This window comes from Larus michahellis, chromosome 10 (assembly GCF_964199755.1).
Source record: "Larus michahellis chromosome 10, bLarMic1.1, whole genome shotgun sequence".
Lineage (NCBI taxonomy): Eukaryota > Metazoa > Chordata > Aves > Charadriiformes > Laridae > Larus > Larus michahellis.
In genome coordinates this window covers 21,098,141-21,120,385 of record NC_133905.1, presented here as the reverse complement: position 1 = coordinate 21,120,385, position 22,245 = coordinate 21,098,141, and the positions used below count along the sequence as shown (strand labels likewise).

At 38.7% G+C, this 22,245-nt stretch overlaps 1 protein-coding gene across 5 annotated transcripts in view; it reads right to left on the bottom strand.

Moving 5' to 3' along the window:
* SLC6A11 (solute carrier family 6 member 11) overlaps positions 1-22,245 on the bottom strand; it is a 136,462-nt gene that overhangs the window by 99,315 nt on the left and 14,902 nt on the right. For 2 of the 5 annotated variants that reach the window (XM_074602539.1, XM_074602540.1), the window contains 5 exons: positions 13,871-13,993; positions 10,255-10,485; positions 6,122-6,256; positions 5,815-5,955; positions 4,261-4,351 (listed from right to left, as the gene is read on the bottom strand). In XM_074602539.1, coding sequence (XP_074458640.1) covers positions 4,261-4,351; positions 5,815-5,955; positions 6,122-6,256; positions 10,255-10,474 — 587 coding nt within the window. In that variant the 5' untranslated portion in view covers positions 10,475-10,485; positions 13,871-13,993. Of the gene's footprint in view, positions 1-4,260; positions 4,352-5,814; positions 5,956-6,121; positions 6,257-10,254; positions 10,486-10,826; positions 10,903-10,951; positions 11,243-11,529; positions 11,656-13,870; positions 13,994-22,245 lie in introns of those variants that run through there. The other 3 variants (XM_074602542.1, XM_074602538.1, XM_074602543.1) reach the window with 3 other exon arrangements.

The following is a 22,245-nucleotide window of genomic DNA, read 5'->3' as shown; positions in this document are numbered from 1 at the left end:
AGCTTGCAAAGTCTTTTTAAGTAAGGTAAGAAATCCTTTAATCTCCTAATTTTTCCCAGAGTTGTCAACACTGATACCTGTAGTCAGTAGCAAGCCTGCTAACTTGAATGAAGTCTTAAAACATTAACAAGGATAGATACTTGTAAGCAGGAAAACAAGCATAGAGGGTCCAAACTCACAGACTTTGTCTACTGCTCCTCCAAGCAGGATCAGATCATTTTCATTGTATGGCTACAGACAAGTTAGTTATCGATTACGGACTCACAAAAATATGTTAAGTTTTGAGGTCCTTGCATGTACAATGAGATTCTTCTGAGTGTACCAAAATGAAAACAGCACCTAGGACCTTACTTATCTCTAAAGTCTTTGCTTTTTTTTTTTTTTTTAACAATCTATGCAAGACAATAAATGGGCCTTCACCCTCTGGTGTGACCCAGCCACCAAAGCTGGTAGAAAATGCTGAATTTTCAGAGGAAGTAACTCTGTATGTACTAGTGTAGCAAAGAAACAGTATCCTCTGTACAGACCTGAGGAAGGGTAACTGCTAGTCTGCATGTCAGAAAAGCTTCATAGCACGGCAGAGTACCCTCTCCATCATCACTGCACTTGGGTGAGTTGCTGTTTGACTTCAGCAATAGCTTTAGGAGTAGCCAAGGCCACAGAAGCAATAAAAGCTAGAAATATTTCAGCAGAGAGGCCGAAATTTTTATTTGCAATGCTCAAACGAGCTGAGCATTTAGATTTGCTTACAGTCACAAATAAGTGAGGGCTGAGCCTTATAGCCCAGATGACAGAAAAGACCTAGTAGTACTAGTTAAATGAGGGAAGAGAAAAAAAAAAGGAAGAGAAAAAACAAGGAAAAAAAAGACAGACAAAAAAAAAAAAAGAGTCTTTTTTAAAAGCCAGAAATAAAGACATCCTTTTGGGCCCAGTCTACTCATTTACACGCACGCACACACACACAAAACCAAATCCAACTTGTGCCCCTGCTACTAACCTCTGCTGGCATTTACATAATGCCAGTCTACAGTCTGCTGCGTGATACATAGCAACCTCTATATCCCTCACCGTTATTAACCTTTAGACTGAGAGCACTTGGCTGGAAAGAAACACATAGCACTGCTAAAACATGCATTTTTGTAAATATTGAGTCTTCCCCAACCATTTTGAGTTTTTTGGTTTGGGTTTTTTTCGGGGGTTGGGGTTTTTTTAATTAAAAAAAAATCTGAAGATATTGTGAATACTTTAGAAGACTGTGGCAGTGTGATATCATTATCAAAGAAAGGTTGTAACATCAGCCTGACAGTTTACAAACACAGTATTCAGTACTACATGTAAATGAGATCACATACAGTTAGCAAATAGGATCACTATTCACAATAATCACCACTAATTTACAGATTATCTCAAGAGTAGATAGCAACAGACAAAAACAAGACACCGAAAAAAACCCACAAAACTCAAACTTTTTTCCCCCCAGCTGACTTTTTACATGATAAATTTGCTTTATTTGGCCATGACTTAGAGGAATTTCAACTGCAGACTTGACATTGGAGAGAGTAACGTGTAAAGGTTTTGAATGGCGTGGTTGTTCAGAAGAAACCTAGACCCTGCCCCTTCCCTTCACAGGCATCAGCTTAATTGTAAGGAACCTGGTCATTATGCAAATGAATTCAGTCCCGTGATTGGTTATTGCAGAAATGAAGATTCTCACACACTATCCACACGAGTTCTGAAAATAGCAACGAGCATCTGCTCTGTGCAGTCTACCCCATCAACTTTCTTTTCACTGCTTGTTTCAAAAAGACTCTTTCAATAAGTTTATGATTCCTGACACCAGAATTTATAACGGAGTAAAGTAACATCATGTGAACAAGACCTCTGGCTAAGTGAAATAACATTTCCTGTAACACTTATCTACAGTCTATAAAATGACTTGCTGGACAAATTAACTAATCTAGTAATATATTCACTTCACATTAACTACTCTGTGATCTGCACCGCATATCTATACACAAGACCTCTACTGTACATTTATGTCTGATATATTTAAGACATTACTTAATTATAATCTTTTGTTTATTCCAATTAGTTATTTTAATGCAAAAATCAGTCCTGATATTTAATAAAGCTCATTCTTCCACTACCAAACACTAGTTTGTCGTGTCTATTTTGAAGCCATGCAACGTCATACCTACTTAAATTTTAACTAGGCAAATACCTTCCTCAGCAGGAAGAGAGTACATTCAGTTTCCAAGGGTGAAACATCATGCAACTTCAGTTTTGCTTGGACAGAGAAAATAGATAAATTTAATATCTTAAACTATTTTGGCTGGTGTACTGTTAGTATTACAAAAGTTTGTCCATAACACAACAAAGAAAAAAGTTTCAAATAAAAAACCAAACTAATTTGATTACCTTCTCTTTTGATTTTTGTGATTTTAAAATTTTTGGAGTGTGTATTTTCAAGTTTGTATGCACAAGACTGTAAAACAAGTTAGAGAAGAGGCTAAATCTAGTTATCCCTTCTAGTTTCATAATTCGTTCCTAACTCAGCCAAAATCAGATAGGCAAATATGTCCAAAACGTGAAGGATTTAAAAGCCACTGTAACTTGAATCCAAGTTTAGCTATAGAATCTTGTTTAGCTTAATTTTTAGGGAATTCTGAGAAAGAGACATGCTTCAAAAACATCTGTATGTATGTCAAAATAACACTGACATAAGAATTTAGGCAATCCAAAAATGAGCACTAACAAAAAAAACCACAAATCCCTAGAAACATGAGCATATAAAACTTAGTCTGTGCCCTGCATATAATTCAACTGAAGATTGCCTGCTTTTCTGGATAACTGGACTCACCATCAATTGCTGAGTTTTGAATATTGTTGAATAAGCAAATAAACACAGTGGGTAAATAAGGCTAGTACTGGAGAAAATACTTTGTTCCTTTACTCTCACTATATGAAATCTTAGTTCTAGTTATCCCAAAGAACCGTGAGATGTTTTAATTATAATTATGAAGTCATAGCAATAAGAGATGCCACCTAAGGAACTCTTGTTTATTCTGAAACATTAGCTGGGAACTGGGTAGAGTGGGTATATTTTGATTTAACGTGTTAGGTTTTCAGATTATTGAAAATTTTAACAGAAATTAACCAAAGAGTATATGCATTTTCATGCCTTGTTCAGATGTAATTTGGTTTTGGGGATTTTTTATTTTTAAATAAAACAATATTGTTTACTGAAGCAATGACTATCACCCACGAAGGCTAAGTTAACTTATGTAGCAAGACAAAGAAGTTGAGAAGCAAAGACAATAGCATATGCTAGCATTCAAGAAAACAATGTCAATGTAAAGTTCTTGTTTCAAGGGGAGTCTTAATTTATGGTCCTTTCGAAGCATAGCTATTGCTGTCCTGAACGTAAAACAGAGCTTTGAACACACGGCCTCAGAAAAAGGGTCACTCTTAATAATAAAATTAATGAGATTAGAAAGGGCCCTCAAGAAATTTTAGTAACCTAGAATTTTGGAACACACATTGAACTGTGAGATGGCTTAGTATTAAAAGTAACATTCCATTTCTATGACTGTCTTAACACACTGCACCCTGCAAGGAACAAATATGCAACTACACATGCACTAATTAAATATTTATAGTATGAAAAAAAATGGGACATCACAAAAGCAGACCATATTTTGCAAAGATATAATTCTCTTCTATTATTCTAACTAGAAATCAGAATCAAGGAGACACAAGAGAGTTAAACTCTCCTGTTACTATAGCTGAATAACTAACACTTAAATAGTCCTTTAAAAAATAACGAGATACAGAAGCCAACGCATTAGTTAGCTCAAACAAGGATGAAGATGCAACTCCCAAACTCTTAAGAGAAAAAACATTCTGGAAAAAAACAAGAAATATTTAAAATCATTCCCTTTCTTTCACCTCTGCCTCCTCATTAGTATGGATTTGAGGCTCTTTCCTCCAGCAGCAGGAGCCAAGCTCCCAAGCAAGTGGCACACTTTGTTCTATGTTCTTTCAGGATATGGAATTCCTTGCCTCGTATCCTCTTAGGAAGAAAAAAAAAAAAGTTAAAACTCTCATCCCGAATCTTTTTGGCTGTATGAGAAAATTTCCATCTGAACTCACATCACTAAGTGCTATAGGGTTATTACAAGGTGTAAATCACGTGTATATGATCAAAATATTGGAAGATAATGAATACTCTGATCAAACATAAAGTTTATGTGCACTTACTCCCAGAATTCCATCACTGGAGAAGTGGCATTTTGTAAAGACACTTGACTGCAGTTGCTCATATTAAGTTTTTGAAATTCCACACAGTTTTCTATAAAAGAACAAAAAAGAGTTTGCTATATTGACATGTAAGTACATTTCTTCTTGTGCATCTTCTGGTTTATGCATCCTGTAAAGCTACTATTCTATAATACATTTTCTCTACATGGTTAAAGGATTTCCAGGTACACTACAATGCCGCAGCTGCTACATCTACAACACTATATTGTGATCACTAGATCACAGGCCTGTCCCAGAAAATTATCCACGCAGTATGCTACATTCTCCTGTAACACTTTCCAAAGGCACCGTTGCAACGGCAAGGGCCAATAAAACATCTGAGGCAGAAGAAAGATGCTTAGAAAAACTGAGGCAACTGATTGGGAATTACAACATACTGCTACTCCAACCGCTGGTTCAATGGCCAATAGTGACAATGGCTTACGAAACACAGCCAGCAACAAGTTTCCACTTTGCCTTAATATGGCAAGTGAAAAGTCACTCTGGCTTATTACTATTATCTCTAATACAGAGACAGGAGATCAAAGCAGCTCAGCATTGTTACGCTGACAGTATTTGAACAGCAATCAACATTGGCTAAGCTCCCTTGCAGGGCTGCCAAAATTGATACCGAAGCCTTCCATGTGTGTTGGGCCCAAGACTAGTTCCCATAACCTAAATTGCAAGATTTCTGATAGTTTTAGATGTGCTCAAAGAACACATCAAGATAATGACCAATTAATAAAAACCATGAAAGACAGTACAATCGATACATGATTTGAAATCAGACAGTAACATAAGGAATAAATGCAACTTCAGGAGCATGTAAGTAAGAGCATTGGTATGTATTCATCCCCATAGATGTCTGTGGTCTTCAAATGCAGTAAGTTGAGCATTACAGATAAAAATATTAATGAGAGGACAGATGAAGAGCCCTATACTGCATATCCTTATGAATACACACCTCATCTTTCATGCAAGAGGCTACTTTGCATGCAGTCAGAATTATTCATGTGACTAAATTTTCAGAAGTAGCTTGATGAACATTATCCCTCAACATCTGGCATTAAAAAGAGCGACTCCAAAGTTCCACACTTAATAATTTCCTCTCCATTTAAACTCCTCCTGATTTCATCAGAGTGAAAGAGCAAGATTGTAACCTGTCATCAGGTCATCAGCTCTTCAGTAGAATTCACTTACTGTATTCAGGGAGAATAGATATGATTGCAAATTAGAGTCTTGGGATTTAGCTAGAATATCTTACAGAATTAACAAAATCCAAAGTCATCTTCTGCTATCTAACGTTGCATTCTGCAGGAAGAAATGCTCATGCAGTGACCTAAACCAAAAAGGTATAAGTCTTCATTCCAGGATTCCTTTATCATGGCGTAGTGTGATGTGGTTGGTCCACTTCCCCAGACTTTTCTAACAGAATAGTTTTGTTCCTGACGTTTTAATATATTAATCAATTACTTGGAGGCATTTATATAGCAATAATCTCTATTAAGGTCATACCTGTATTCCATTCATGCCCACAGGTAGCCCAAGGAAGCTCTGTAGTAAAGCAGTTAAACAAATAGAAGATAGCCCATGCTAAAATGATGATGTAATATACATTTAGATGTGCCTCTATAACTTGGGTAGCATATCCAATACCTAGACAAAAAAAAAGTGAGACAATAGAAAACTTACTTTTCAGGTAATTTAAAAACAAATGCTTACTACTTTAAGTATATCTTAACTTGAATTTTGATATCATTTATTTTATTTTACTTCAAATTTAATGCATTCTTTTCCAGTAGAACACAGAACTGTTTGTTACCTTCAAATAGAGGGCAAACTTTCCTCCAGCATGTAATGCCTCCTTCACTAGTAAACTGTCCCAACGCCGTCTCCAAGAAAAATACTGGTATTCCACAGCAAATAAAAAAAACCACATATGGGATGAGGAAAGCACCTACAATCAAACATTGAGGGGGTATTGGTTATAATCAATACAGTTCCTGGACAGCATAGTGAGAAATTAGTTTTCTTAATAAAGGAAGGATCACCTATTAGCCATTTCTCAAGCATCATGCTGAAAGTGCAGAAAAAGTTCACTCCTGGCCTCAAATATCAAAAGTTAACCTGTAAGCCAATGTCATGGACTAAAAAGGACCAGATCAAAGTTCCTCAGTATAGACTAAACTCTGCTCATGTGTCTCTCAAGCACAGAAAAGACCACAGTCTCGCTCAGCCAGCCACACAGTTCTGCTCTGATCATCAAGTCAGTCTACGCTATCTTGTCTTCTGTGCTTTTCTCAGGAAAGCAGGGATGAAGAAGTTTTATGGAAACTAAATCCAAGAAGTCCTTTACATTATTTGGATAAGCCTGATGACAAAGATCATGAAAAAGAAGTGATGAGATACGTTTCAGAACTACTTACAAGAACAGCAAAGCAGGGCTTGGCCTTACCAGCTAGAAATATTAACGTGAAATTATAGCAAAATATAAAGCATCAACATTTTTGTTAGATGCTAACAGTAAACTACAACATAGATAATGAATAGCAGAATTCAATGCTGAAGCACTGCATATGACAACAAAAAAAATAATCTGTTATCAATTAGCACATAGCAGAAGTACTGTATTATGTAATGAGATTGATCATGTTATTGGGTATGGCACCTAAAGAACATGGCTGTGAAGCATGCTGAAGCAAAGAAATCAGAGAAGATGTATATATATTAGGCATAGTGTCACTTGCTAATAATGTAGATTTTAAGTATTCCATTCAGAACTGAACCTAAATAATAAGGAATAAGATACAGCCTTTTGACTACGTAGAGAATCTGTTAACATAAGGCATAAAGAATTTTCTTCCTCCTTCCCCAAGTATTTAGACTTTCTGATGAGTCAAAGGATGAGGTGGAAAGCATGCAACTATATTAGTTTAGACTGAAACAAGGAAAGAAGGAAATAAATACTGAGAAGAAAGCACAAAATAACTGATTCTGCCATTTTTACTTACACCAAGAAAGTTTTACCGGTTTAACTAGGCAGACCAGCACAGCGAAGTACTGCACGTAATAATTTATCTGAAGTTGTAGGAAAATTACAAAGCGTTAACTGTCTCATTAAGTTATGACACTAAAGGCTAGTAGAGCATACTAAATGTGTTGCATCGAGGCCTCAACCTACTTGCTCCCAAACTAATAATCCCACAACACTAATTTACTTCATTTAAAGCTCTCATTAAATGATGTTAAGCATCCCACCATTCACTCCATTTCAAATCAACACAAGGTACGCTAAACACAGAAAAGTTTTGGTGGCTGCAGTTTTTCCTAGGAAGGTGCGTTTTACAGTGCTGTGCATCATTGCGTACATTGATTGGTTCTTTAGAGCACTAGCAATAGCAGCATTTCCTTCCTTCAATGGAAGTCCTGAAGATCAATTTGGTCATTTATGAACAGCACCTTAACAGCTACCTCTCTAATACTAAATCTCTGTCAAAATATTAACTATGAACAAAATCTTTCTGAATATGCGTCAGGAATATTTCTACAACTACAAGGCAAATAGGTATCCCATTCATGACCTTAAAAAAACCCAAAAAACAACACACCAAAACCCAACCACAACACCCCCACAACCTGCAACAATTGTTATGCTTTAGCCACTTTGATTCAAAAGTTGAGACAAATCCAGCTGCTTTGATTTGCAGGTTCTTCCCTCAGACCCAGAACATCAGAGAGATCTCTTCATGGGCAGTATCTTCCATCAACCAGACAACTTGCCTATAGTTGAATCTCAGCTGCATCTCAAGCAATACACGCAGATTTCACAAAGAATGAATTGTTACACTTAAAAGCATGGTTTCTCGATGTGATTTATCCTTATAGGCCAGGTGAACTGCTAGCCAAGCTTGGCCGACTCATACACACAATCATAGCGAGTTTAACATAGCGACTTGTTGAAATCAAAAGTATTGGCTTTGACTCTATTTTTCCAACGCTGTTCTACAACAGGTATGCCTCCTGGAAATCAAAGGCCATCATGTTTTCCAGCTTGCAAACACACCATGTTCCAAGAAATATCTAATTCTAAGCATGCAAAGAAATTAATTTTCCTAAAACCCCCACTAATATAATAACAGCAAATTAAAATTATAGAAGCTTATGCCTAGACTACCTGTTAGGACCTGTTACGTTACTGAGTGAGTAACAGAGAGAGGTCAGACCTCAGAAGCTCCATACGACTGCTTCTAGATTCGATCTGTATCTAGTAAGTTATGTCATAACTCGCTCATATGATCTTCCCAATGACTTCACTTACCACACACTAAGTAGTTTTCAGTATTAACATCTGATGCATCAAACAAGTCCAACTCTGGTCTAATTCCAGCAGGGCATTCCAGAGAGTTACAAAAACACAGGTCATAGACCAAGTCCTCATTGAGCAACACTGAAGTCAATGGCAAATTTCCCATGGTGCCAGGACATGCCCCATTAAACCACACATGTTAATTCTATTCTTAAAGAATACAATAGTGATTAAGTATGATATTTAAGTAATTACTTTTCCACCAAATCACTCAAAAGCATGGTTAGAATTTTTTCTACCTAATGTTATACCCTAAAAAATGTTAGCACCACATTTTGAAAAGCTAGCGTATACACACAAATGGGTATATAAATGCCACTCTGTGCACAAGGAGATATACATTATATACTAAAAAAAACCCAAAACCAAACTCTATTTTTTCCTCTGCCAAAATTTCTCTGGGAAAACTCTGACAACCAACAAGAAACTGTTCTCCATATCATATCCAGCATATTAATACTTGTATACTAACAGCAGTACTTGGTAGCACCATTCTTGAAAACAAGTGAATTCTTGTTACCTTAGTTTTGCCAAAGTACAGATACATAAAGAAAGGAGCCACAAACCATAAACACATCTTCCAGGGTAGTATTAGCCTTACAGAAACAGCAGATAAAATGGGCCAAAACCACTCCTGAGTTCAGACAACCGTGCTTAGTTCTGGAGGGACAAGGGAAAGAAATTTGGCACGGTGTTGTTAGCAAATAAACCCGTTAAAGAACAGATCTTTGCAGATCAGCCACCGAACATATTACTTTTCTCCCAGCCTATATGCTGACACTAACACTGATTCAGACCTTAAGTGGGGAGAATGTTGAATCCAGTCCACAGAATTCTAAACTAAATTTTTAATTTACTTTTCTCTCCTCATTGCTTCGCAAGTCACAGCTGACATGTTTATTCTTAACTGTCACAAATCTTACATAGTTTATACTTAGCTATAACCAATACATGCCACGTGTTATACTTTTGTAGAACTTAAGTCTATTCTTTTCCTTCTCAAATAACATTCTTATTCTAAATTTTATAGGGTTTGCTCTCTTCTTTCAGTAACAGGCAGCTTTTACATCTTCCCCTGCCCTACTGTAGTGGTTTGGGAAGCAATGTGGAAAAAAAAGTATGGCTGAGTTAAAGAAATTTTCATATGACAAAGAAAAAAAGTAATCTTCATAGCATTATCCAAAACAATATTCATCCTCTCCAAAGTATACTGTTGTGAAAAACTGCTACGTTATTTTCTGTGTCAGACAAGCTTACTTAAGTATGCTTGGGTCTATTCACATGCAGAAGAAAACACGCAATGTACAACTGTAACAGAACACTGGCTTCTTCCACACTAAAAATCTTACAGAACAAAATATGTCCATTTACTAACGCAAAAGAAACTCATGAAAGTAAGCTACACAATATTTAGGGATGAGGAGCAGAGAAACACAGCAGTTTTTTCTTATTTGTCAGATGCTTGATACTTCCCAATCCGCACATACACTGAAATCCTTACTAGTGCAAGAAATCACTGTAAAGCATGCTTAACTGTTTATTTCCCACGTTTATGGTGAGTTGTAAATCAACACATGATGCCTTCTTACCTCCTCCATTCTTGTAGCAAAGATATGGGAACCTCCATACATTTCCCAACCCAATAATCTCCCCTGCCACAGAAAGCACAAATTCAACCTTATTGTTCCAGTGACCTCTTTCATGAACTTTCTTATCATTTCTGTGGACGAGGTTGGTACTTGAGGCTTCTGGGTCCAAAGCATCTTCTGGCTTGCCATTAATTATAGGAATAGTCTTTTCAGCTGTCATGACTGTTCAGTCTAGGGGAGACAAAAGAAAAACATACAGGCGTTTTAAGTCACTTGTTAGTAATAACCTTCAACGATTAAAGTCATCCCTCAGTCGTCATTGGCTTCTTATTACCTACAGAAGTTAGCTGGTGAAAGTGAAGGAGGCAACTCCATAAGGCTGGAAAAGTTATAAAGAAGGAAAAATGGAAAAGGAAGGTGGCGGGGGGAGAGAAGCTTAGGTACAAGGGAAGGAGAAGAGGATTTCCAAGTTGAGACAGACAACTTAGTAGTACAACATTGTTTCAAAGCGCAGACAGCAAAGCCTTTCAAAAATCCCTCCCCGAGCAAGGATCCCAGCTTGACTAACCTACCAGAGGACAGAGATCTCCCGCACCTTCCAGGCACACAGTTGAGAACAGAAGAAAGGGATGCGGCAAAGGGGCCCTGAATGGTTCTGGCCTGCCTGGAGGAGCGAGGGAGCTCCCAGATTACTCACCCAGGGCTCTGCCTCTGCGGCTAGGAGGGGGTCAGGGTCTCTAGCTCACGGCTCGGCTCCGAGCGCACCTCGCGGGCTGCCGCTCTGCGCTCTGTTGCACGGGAGGCGCGGGGCAGGGCGGCCGCCGGCGCCCAGCGGCAGAGGCGGGCGGGGGGAGGCGGGGATAAGGCGGACAGCCTTAGGATAACCAGGAGCCGGGAAGCTGCGTCCTGTTCTGCGGCTGCTGCCCGGCCGGCCGGCGGGGATAGGATGCTCCCCGCGCCCTGGAGCCGGAATTTGCAAATGCTCAGCCTTCCCCAGAGCGATGGTATAACACCCGCCTCCCCCCTCCGCCCACCTCAGGCTGTCCCGCCAGCTCCCCCCTCCTCCTCTTCCTCCTCCTCCTCCACCCAGCATCACCACCCGAGCATCCCCAGCCCCTCGCTCCCCCCTCCCCGCCCCGGCGCAAAGCAGACAGGGCCAAGCACCGGGCGGTCCCCAGCCCTGCTCTTTGCACCCCCTCGGTTCCCTCACTATGCGAGGGGGAGGCGACCTGCATGCGGCCGGCGGAGGGCCCGCAGCAGCGGCTCGCTGCGCACCTGCCGGCCGCCGTGCTGCAGTGCCCGCCGCGGCGGAGACAGCCCGGCCCCGCCGCCGCCCCGGCCGCCGGCTCCCCCGCGCCTGCTGCTGCCGGGGGTGGGCTCCTCGCGGGGCGGGGGGCTGGCAAGTTACAAAAAGGAGCCCGCCGTAAAACAGATGACATTAAGGGGCCGGGGGGGGGGGGAGGGACGGGGAAGGGAGAACGGATTAAAAAAAAAATATGTGGGGGGAACATTTGGAAAGTGTGGAAACAACGTGGGCGCTTTGGAGTTACAATGGGAAAATGCAGAAGCGGCCCACGTGGGCATTTCTGACCGGGATTTTGCTTCAAATTCAAGATAAAGAAGTGTAAAACAGAAGCAAGAAAAAAAATAATACAAACTGTTTTGTTTCAGGTTGCATGAAAAAGAGACTTTTTTCCCTATTTAATTTTCCACCCCCTGGTTTTTTTGGTAGGTCAGTTATTTCCACCCCACTCCATGTTTCTCAACCCAAACTAATTACTTCTTCCATTTTTCATCTCCGCAGCTTCGCCTTGGCAAATGGCAATACCCAACCCAGGTTTTAGCTTCGCTCTTCCCTCAGATCCAAACTCTCCCATTGCAGCTATGATCACCAATGTTTTTTGCTCTGAAAATACAGGAGATGCGCTTTGGAACACTGTCTCTTAAATCCTGGATTACATTTGAGTGTGTTGGAGAATGCTGTCCCGGATACACGAGGGACATGCTCTTCCATGTGCATTCTCTCCCTCTTGCCCTCCAGCTCCATAGACTTTTCACACTCCCAGGAAAACTCATCCAGTACTTACTGAAGACAGTGGAAAGATGCCTATGGATAGATTTTATATTAACTTTACCTGACTTTGGAAGCTTATACATGTAGCCTCAGTGTGTTTACACATTGAAGCTCCTACTGTGGTTAAAATTTTTAGAATTTTGCTTTTAAATTATGCATGCCACAAGAGAGGGTGTTGGGGCCTCACCCTACATTCTCTGTCAACTATATATCACAAACATTTGCACCTAACAGGTGCAGGATGAGGCCCTTTCTTTTCTTATTGATACCAACATACATAGCACTAGTCAAACCTACACTGTGAAATGAAAAACTGCTAGTGGTAAAACTATGACAGAGCTGCTGAATTTTGATCCCCCCCCCCCCCCCCCCCCAAAAAAAAAAAAAAAGAGCATTCTCCACAGATATCACCAGAGCCGGGTTTGGTTTTGGGTGGTCTTTTTGTGTTTTACTTTTGTTTTGTTTCTAATGCAGCTGGTATTCATTAACTGAGGATGGAATAGATCCATTTTTTTCAACCTGGCTTTGTACAAACCAAAATCAACTTGGAGGGGTTTTTTGTTGTTTCATTCTGGCCCCCCCCCCTTCATCTAGTTTTCAGCAGGGAGCAAAACAGGCATTGTTTTTCTGTATTCCAGCCAGGCTGAGCAGGCTCAACAGGATACACTTAAACATCAAAGCTGAAACTGAATTCTCATTTCATTCCTGAAAGTAATTCTAAAAATGTAGGGAAGCTAAGGGACAGTAAACAAACATTTGACTGATGATTCAATACATGGGAAAGACCAGTTTTCTTCAAATAGCATAATGATACCAAATTGAAGGAGCCTGCTCCAAAGAACAGTCTATAGGATGACTGGCAGATGCAGAAGGTGTTTGATCATTGCTGGTTCGGTATTTGAAATGATTAATTCCTAGTGATAAGTGTTTTATCCCCTGCTCTATTCTTGTACTGATTCCCATTCAGTCTCCTACCAGTTGAAGGGTTTATGGAAGTAATTGCTAGCTGCTCATCTTTGTCAATACTTTACTGAAATACAGCACAGTGTTTGCAACATAAAACTTCCAAAATTTTAAAACAAGTTGATAACCCTGTGTTTTCTGAAATCTGGTGGAACCTCTATTGCAATGAAAAAATTCTCTGGTTTGCAGGTTACACTAGGTTAGTGCGTGAACTGAGGTGTATCTCATGCTCCTCATCACGAATTCATGCCTGCTTCTGTCAGTCTGTTGGGAGACCTGTACATGACATTCAATCAGAGCTGAACACGATGGCTGGGATGAGAGCAAACTTTGCAACATGGCTGTACCACAATAGAAGATAGATAGTTACCAATATCAAAAGACTGTTACTAGTAAAACCAGTATCTGCTACTAAAACACTAGATAACCAACTAAAACATGAGTACATACTCTGTAGAAGGGCTCAAAACATCATACATCAAATAATCTAGTTACAGCCAAACATTGTCTACTCCATTCCTGGTAGAGTAGCATCAGTTTTCCAGAAGCACTTAGAATTGTTGTCTACAACCCACTCACCAGAATTAAGTTTCCTGGCCATTCCTCTTGAGTCTCACATTAAAGCGATGTGTCCTAATGAAGGAATGCAGGTTCTGCTGTATTCAGATTTATCTCCACACTCCCAAGGAAACCATTAAAATGCTGTAGAAAGCAGACAGGGGTGGGGGTGGAAAGCAGATGTTTCTGTTAGCTAAAGAAAGGTGCTGTGAAGTACCAAATGTTCTAAACTACATTTATTTAGATCTATAAAGTAAAATTACTAAAGATGAGGAATTGATACAGAGAGTAATTCGAAAAAAGAACCTCCAAGAAAAAGCCATATTCCCACAGGATTCTGCCGGGATGCTGAAACACATGGCCCAGATACACCAAGGAATACCCAGGGTACCCAAGCTTCTTTAGTTACTGCCAGAGCTCATACTCAGCCTATTTTTCCATTTATTCTTTTCTGAGACTTCTACCTGTTCCACACTTTTGGGACACAAATAGGCAGAATATTAAGACATACCAACACATGTGGAGAATTAACTCTTTTGCTTTTTTTCCTGATTAGTGTCCAACCCCTACACAATTCAGAAGGCACATGAAGAAAACTGGACAATACTCTGCACATTCTGCTTTGCATGCTTATTTTCTTGGAAATAAAGATGCTTTGCTTATCCTGCACATTGAATCCTTGTTAGGATGCCTTTTCTGTAACACTACAGTTGGACAAGAGCGTAGTCTCTGTTACACTGTGTTATCTTTTGGCCCACATATGTGCCTCTAGATATTTGTGTTTTTCCTGAATAAAACAAACAAAAAAAGGAGGCAATAAATAGCTGTGCAAAAAAGAATTCTCACTAGGATTAAACCTACTATGAACAGAGCTAATTACACAATAGAGAGATCAATGCAACGTTCATGCAAGGGTTTAATGTGAGCAAAAGTCATGTTATATTGCTTTGGAAATGGAAAGGCTTGGCTCCATTTCTTCTCCTTATTAAATGTTGTTTCAACAATAGAGAGCCCTGTGTCAATGTAATTGAAGGGAGGAGGGAACAGCAATCCTCTCCAGATTTAAAAGTTTTAGTCTAGATTTGATATAAGCAAAATCTGCACAAGCCTTGTGTAAAGATTTCACAAAGTCAGGCTCTTCATGGGTAAATAGCTACACAAAAGAGAAGACATACAATAAGAATTTCATTAGTGATAGTGATCTGACACAATATTTTGGATCAAAAGCCTAAGATCATGAAGCAATTTGTGAACAAGAAAGACACCTTTAGCTATGCTATTACAGACTGGGCTTAAGTCAAACAGCAATAGGCTGGCTGCTTTGTGCCTAATCAGTTTTCTGCAATGGGGAAAAAAGAAGATTTATTTGTTGCAGATAACAATTTTAAGTTAAGCAACAACTGATTGTTGGTCTTCTATTTAGAAAGGCTTACCAGCTATCATTGGAGATCTCTCAAATTTATTGCCCCTGCCTCACAATGGTTAAGATGCTGAATTTAGAGTTCAAGAGAGCTGTGAAAACCACTTTTTCCATCTATTGATATTGCCCTTTTGGGGGCCTTCTCTTGTCCCTTGCTGCCAGTCGGAAATCCATATTTTTTTTCTGTTACATGCATTTTATCTTCCAGACCATCTTAACTTCTGAACAGGTTATATTCCACAATATGGGTTTTCTGTTACAGGCTTGTGCTAACATGTCTTCATCTTTGGATCACCTCTGAGGCATCTTCCTGTGAAAGGGTTAACTTCAATTCCCTTACAAAGTCCCTCTCAGTGCCTTTTGTCAGGCAGAATTTTCTGACAGTTATTTAGTGACTCCTTGTATTTTAACATATGACAAAGGTGATCTAACGTCTCATGAAAAAGGTGGTACACATCATGGGTTCCTCATGTTGCCTCACACAAGTAAGCACATTCCCACTGCATTTTATGGAGATACCCTCTGCTAATGTGGCTAATGGTATCTTGAGCTTCCTAAACATGCGTTTTAGAGACAGACAGCACTTGGAGGGAACCTCCGATAGTGGGCTTATACACAGCTTCAAAGAGTTAGCAGTCATCTATCCAGATTGAACAGAGACCCTTGCTATGTTGTGTCAAAGTCATATCTGCTGACTTAGCTAACAAAAGCATGTTTTTACTTTTGCCAGCGCTTAGAGCAGCAAGTAAATAAACAATTAACAAGAAGTTATTTTTATGAAAAAAGCATCCTCATGGCTCTGACTGCAAACCTTGAGGCACTATATTTCTGAATAGGACAACAGGAAGTATATTTCTACACATTGACAAGAAAAACCCCACCCTCCAGTAGTTTAGCAAATGTACGCAGCCAAAGACATCCAACAAGACAGAGATAAAGAGTAAAATGCACTAGTTATTGTGAAGACAGGAAAACACCTATCCATATAAATGACACCACTAACAGAGAAGGTACCTATGGAATGATGTTTTAATGTGACTTACAAGTGAGACCAAATAAAAGAAGTACCAGATAGAGACTTCATAAGAATTAGATACATAACACCACAACTGCCTTACCACTAGCAGTTACTAGTCAATCATTCTTCAAGATCCAAAACTGAACTTGCAGCCTTCATGTAGCTATTTGTGTCATCAGTATGCCAAACTCATACTTACTGAGAGGTGCTACAACCTGGAAAAGGAATGAACTCTGAGGAAAGTCAGTGCTCAGATCCTCTGGACCTATTTTCAACTATATCAAGATTTCAGAATTCGTATTATTAAAGGTATTCAGTGAATATTAAAATACAGGTAGAATTGAATTCAGATTATGGATGCCCTCTGCAGGCACCTAAAGTCCTTTATCTTTTTCCAGACATTCTTTCTTGCTGTATACTCCAGGTTAATGTGCAGACTGTTAGGATTTATAAAGTTCAAAGAATTTAACAACTCTATACCTCAGGTGTGAAAAAAGTGAAGCTGCAAGGAAGCAGCACCTCCCCCAACCCCTAGGTAGTGGTCCCATTGCACTTTTTTTGCTGGAATAGCCCACCTAGCCACACTTTGTGTTAATCCATGAATTTCACACAACTTAACTTGGATTTCAGGCTTTAGATTGGGTCTATAGAACAGTAATTAAAGAGAAAATTTTCCAGCTTATAAAGGAAGGTAATCATCAGTAGTTCAAGTAAATAAACACAGAAATGTAAACAAACACAGAAATGTAAATAAGAAGGCAATTATATGCCTTCTTATATGTATTTTTTCAAATATAAGTGTTAAGAAACAGAAACATTTCTTGATGAAATGCCAGTGAGTAGGCTGGGCGTGCAGAAGTTGAGGGGGGACACAGCTGGGGCAGCTGACCCTAACGGCTCAAAGGGATATTCTATACCACATGACTTCATTCTCACCAGTGAAAACTGGGGGAATATGATGATTTGAGTTATGGTATTCTTCTTCCCAAGTAACAGACACAATGAAGCCCTGCTTTCCTGGAAATAGCTAAGCATCTACTTACTGATGAGAAATAGTGAATTAATGCCTTATTTTGCTTTGCTTGCACATGCAGCTTTGTTTTACCTATTAACCTGTCTTTATCTCAACCCATAAGCTTTCTCACTTTTGCCTTTCTGATTCTCTACCCCATCCCCTCGGGGGAAAGCGAGAGCACGGCTGTGTGGTGCTTAGCTGCCTACCGGGGTTAAACCACAACACCCGCCCAGAAGCAAAAAACTAGTTTTCAATCTGGTGTACAGTGAAGTATCCGATTGTCCCTCACAAACATGGTAACCTATGCAATACTCATGTTGAGTGAAGGGTGGCAGCAATGCTGCACATAGTCTGCCAAATGTAATTCTTAAATCCATCAGAATGAACAACTGAAAGTTACCATAAGAAATGCAGCCATAAGATGTGAATGAGGGAGTGGTTTGGTTCAGTTTCAGATCTGAAAGAGGAGAATAGCTCCAAAGGTCAACCCATAAGGAAGATGATTTACTTTTCTCCATGATACCAAATAATAAGAAATACATATGACAAGTTAGCCTCAAAATTCTGTTCAACTCAATCACATTTTATTTTTGATATTTTACATCTTTGAAAATGGAGTGCAATATCAAAATATTGCTTCAAAATTAAAAAAGAGGTCCCTAATATTTTCAAAATGTTTCCTTTATTGAATTATTTTTGGCTGAAGCTGCATGTTAGTAAAACAAAATAACTGCCTGAAAAATTTTGATTAGCTCTTATCAAACACACCCTATCACATTCAGTATTTGCTTACATTTTAGCACTGTAAGCGTGTAAGCACTGGAACATCTAGAGGTTTAGAGAAAGCAGTATGTGTTAAGTTCTCTAAAGCAGACCTAGAGTATTCATACAGACACTATGCTACTGCAACTGCTCTATCACATAATTTACATATGGCAACTTGGACTAACTCAACAAACAATCCTTTCGTGAGCTGTCTGCTGGCACAGTGCTAATTAACAATTAATTACGTTCAACAAGATTTCTGCAGAGCAGATGATGTGATACTGCAGATGTTTCAGGCAAGTTGCATTTCTGTGCACTGTTGAAAAGTACATAAAGGTCTTTAACTGCTTTGTTTTTTGCTATCATATTTTTAATCAGAAATATATTCCTTCTCTTAAGGGTTTGAGTTTTTTTTTTTTAAAGATATTGCAGCATTTGAGTACTGAAGAAACTCCTCTTACTAAAATATTTTCTTTACAGCTGTGAAAAATCAGCTGTTAATTGACATCAAGCCAACATCTGTAGATTTATATTCTGTGATTAGGTCAAAATGGAACTTAGCTTGTAGGCTAGAAAAAAAATTGTTGTAAATCCCCACCATGCCCAGCAATAGCAACATCTCAGTGTTCGAAGAGACAAAATGTAAAATACTCTAAAATTTTATGATACGCACTAAAAAGTACAGCTGTACAGCTATGTGCCAGTCCTGATGCATGGACTTGTTGTCTTTCACGGATAAAAGAGGGAGTAGCTTTTAATGTAGACTCTAATCTAATCCACTGGAAAGGCAAATGGAGAAGATAGAAGAGTACCAGATTATATATAATTTCATATCTACTGGGCAATTATTTTCCCCAATCACTTTTTAAAAGTGAGCAAAGAAAATCAATGACAGAAGAACCTTACAGCAAAAAGGCATACATCACATTTACATGAGCAAAGCTCTGTATCCAGAGGAATGAAGAACAGTAGGTAGATTCCTACTTCGGTGGCACTAATTTCAGAAGCCTGATAATGGGTATGGTGGGAGGGCAAGAGAAGACATGTATGAATTGCTACTGTAGTCTTTCAGAAACAGGTAGCATCTATTTGGGTGTTACAATTCAGGCCCAGAAGACAAAATGGACAGCTTCTTATGAGTGGGGAAAAAAGCTTTCCAGAAACTTTTAAGAAAGTCATGAGTGTTATTTTAACATGATGTTTAAAGCAGAGATGTGAGGAATATTATTTAGATTATTCAGAATATTTCTGATAGTTCCTACTCCATGTCATCCTCTACTCCTATTGTTTCTACAGGAAAGCTGAAACTGATCCTACAGTGTTTGACTACATTGAAAAGAGAAGCTTAAAATACACTTGTCTCAAATCCTTTTCCAAATGCCTAGCACTAAGAGGAAGAATGAGAAATTTGGCTCTTTACTCTTTGCAATCTATAATAAGAAAGGTGGCAGTAGAACTGCTCAGTGGAAGGAAATAATCAGTTGGTATTCTTCTGTGCTCCCACCATTATGCTTTAGTTTAAGCACAACGTCCGGTGAATGTAATTCCCATAGTAGTATCCTATTTCTTAAACTCCTTCTCTAAACTGTCACTGAAAACACGGAGCCAAACGGCCCCTTATTCATTATCTTCTATGGAAGTTTTTACACTCTGAAAGCTCAGAAAAGCCTGACAGTAACCTATCATTATTAGCAAGGTGCCTGTGCTAAAATGTAATCCTGATTTAACAAAAGGGGTTGAATCATCACTAAAGCTATATGCATGCTTTACTCAACACTGTTTGAGAAATAGTTGTTAGCGTGACATTGTCTAGTAGGCAATACTGTCACAAACACGCTCAAAACGATATTGAACAGACCATTGCAGGAAGTGTTTTGTGCTTTTGAAATGGAAAATAACGGGTCGTTGATTTCTGGAGTGAGGGAGCAATGTGAATGTTAGAATTAAATAAAGTATTATACTGATTCATTAACTCCATGAAATCTTTGAGAATAAGAAAGTCAGGGAATAGATGGTCCTTTAAAATACTTAATATATAAAAGCTTAAAAGTTTGGGATTTCACCTGACACAGAAGGGACTTGCTAGTTTGTAACTCATCCTGGACTATAACGCAATTCTTTTAGTTTCAGTAAAACTATACCCTGAATCAATAAATTCCAATATCTGCAAGAACAAAAACTGATTTTTCGTTTTCTGTAGGGAAAAATTCCTTATGTTGAGGAATGCTAGGTATCAATTTAAAAAATATTTTTTTGGACACTTATGTTTTTATGAATATTGTTCTAGTCATCAATTCCTGATGACTAGAAGTGTCTGGTTAACTAAAACAGAAAGAGTACTAATAAAACTGTGACCAGCAGCTTAAGGTCTCCTTACTAGATGTCACATGCTCTACTTGTTCCACTCAAAAAGGAAGTCTTTGCTGCTGGAGTCAAGGCAAACAGACTATTATGTCCTAAAGGGTAAGAGCACGAGCGACAGCGTGACATTCACAAATAACAGGTCTTCACTAGCCCTGGTATTCATATGCGTACAATTTTTGAGAGTATCATTCTGTGTTTTGCCGTCAGCCTCTCCACCTGTTACTGAGATTTAATATCATTTAAGAGTAGGAAATTGCATACTGAGGGGGAAAACAATTTGATCTGCAGAGGTATCCATAATCACAACCTTTCAACTTCTTACTGGCTACAGAATACACTGCAGGTAAATATTACGAAATTTTCGACCAGTGCATCATTTACAAACCTTTCAGCACATTCAACATTTGTTGCCTGAAATTAATTTCTTAATGGATACTTTGCAGATTTGTGGCCTATCAGGAGCTAAATTTCCAAGGTGGTCTTTTTTGGTTCTGCTGAAGAGGGCCAGAATGTGGCATCTGATTACTTGTTTGCAGTTTGAAAGGGTTTTGCTACATCTTAAATATTGACTGTTGGGATGACTAAAGTAGCTGAGGAGATATAGCTCTATATCTGTAAGTGCATTTATCTTTCCAGAAAGTGTGATAATTTCCTTAACTTTCTACTAACATTACACACATAATAGAAAGATGTAATATACATACATAATAGAAAGAAAGCTTCTAAATCAGGAAAGGGTTTCTTTTGAGGTATGTTTTTTCAAAGAAGCAGTGAGGGTTTGGAGCAGTTAGCTACTAATGTAACTAATTTCAGGTCCTTGTTAGTAATGATAAGAAAGTATTACATTTCAGATGCTTGTGTTAAATGGATTTTCAATTGTAAGTTTATTTCTATCCTAAGTCTGTTTAAGCTTGTTAAGAGTTTACCAGTTCAGTCCTGGGTTTGACAACAGCTGTGAACAAGGAACAGAGCATAGTGTCCCTCTTCTACTGTCCCTCTGTCTAGCTGAGCTAGACAACCCTTTGAGAGACAGAGCAATGGTTCCAATTGCTTTCAATAAAGAGAAAACTTTTAGGTGTGATACATGTTTTTATACAGGCATAGATAGAGTTTCCAAAGTAGCTGCTTTCTACTGTGCTGCTTGCATATTTAACCCAAAGGAATAATAACATATGTTCATTTGCTGTATGGTCAATAAACCTGCAGCACAGGCTGCACCTATTAAACATGGATTTTGTGAACTGTAATAAAAAAAATAGTAATCACTGAATATCAAATGTTACTATATACTGAAAAGCACACTGAGTTTTCTGCACTGACTTTTATTGCAGGACTATGATTGTGTCACAGCATATTAACCAGTGGAAGTGGAGTGACATCCTCCAAGCAAGGCATCAATTTAATTTTGTGTTGATGGCTACTTGGGAGCATTCATACCGCATGTTCTCACGTATACATAATTTTTTAAGCACACTGGCTCTACATGTTTTCTTAAATTATTTGTTTCAGTGCTGCTTTGCTAACAGCATCCTGAAGTTCTAAGTCCCCTTTTATGTTTGCAAATCAGAATCCTGGCCAGACACAGAAAACAACCCATCTATGAGTCCATTTGATTAAAACAAAATTTGGCTGCTGCCTAATGGCTTGCTCAGGAAGCGTTTGGGTTGCATTAAAATGAAGAGGCCAAAGAAAGTTCCTGAGCTGCATTCAAAATCTGGTGTTAAAGGTCAAAATACCATAGTGAATGGCACCTAATCTGTATAATGGCAGAGCAGAAGCTTTCCGGAACTCCTTTTACCACCTTCAAAATTTAC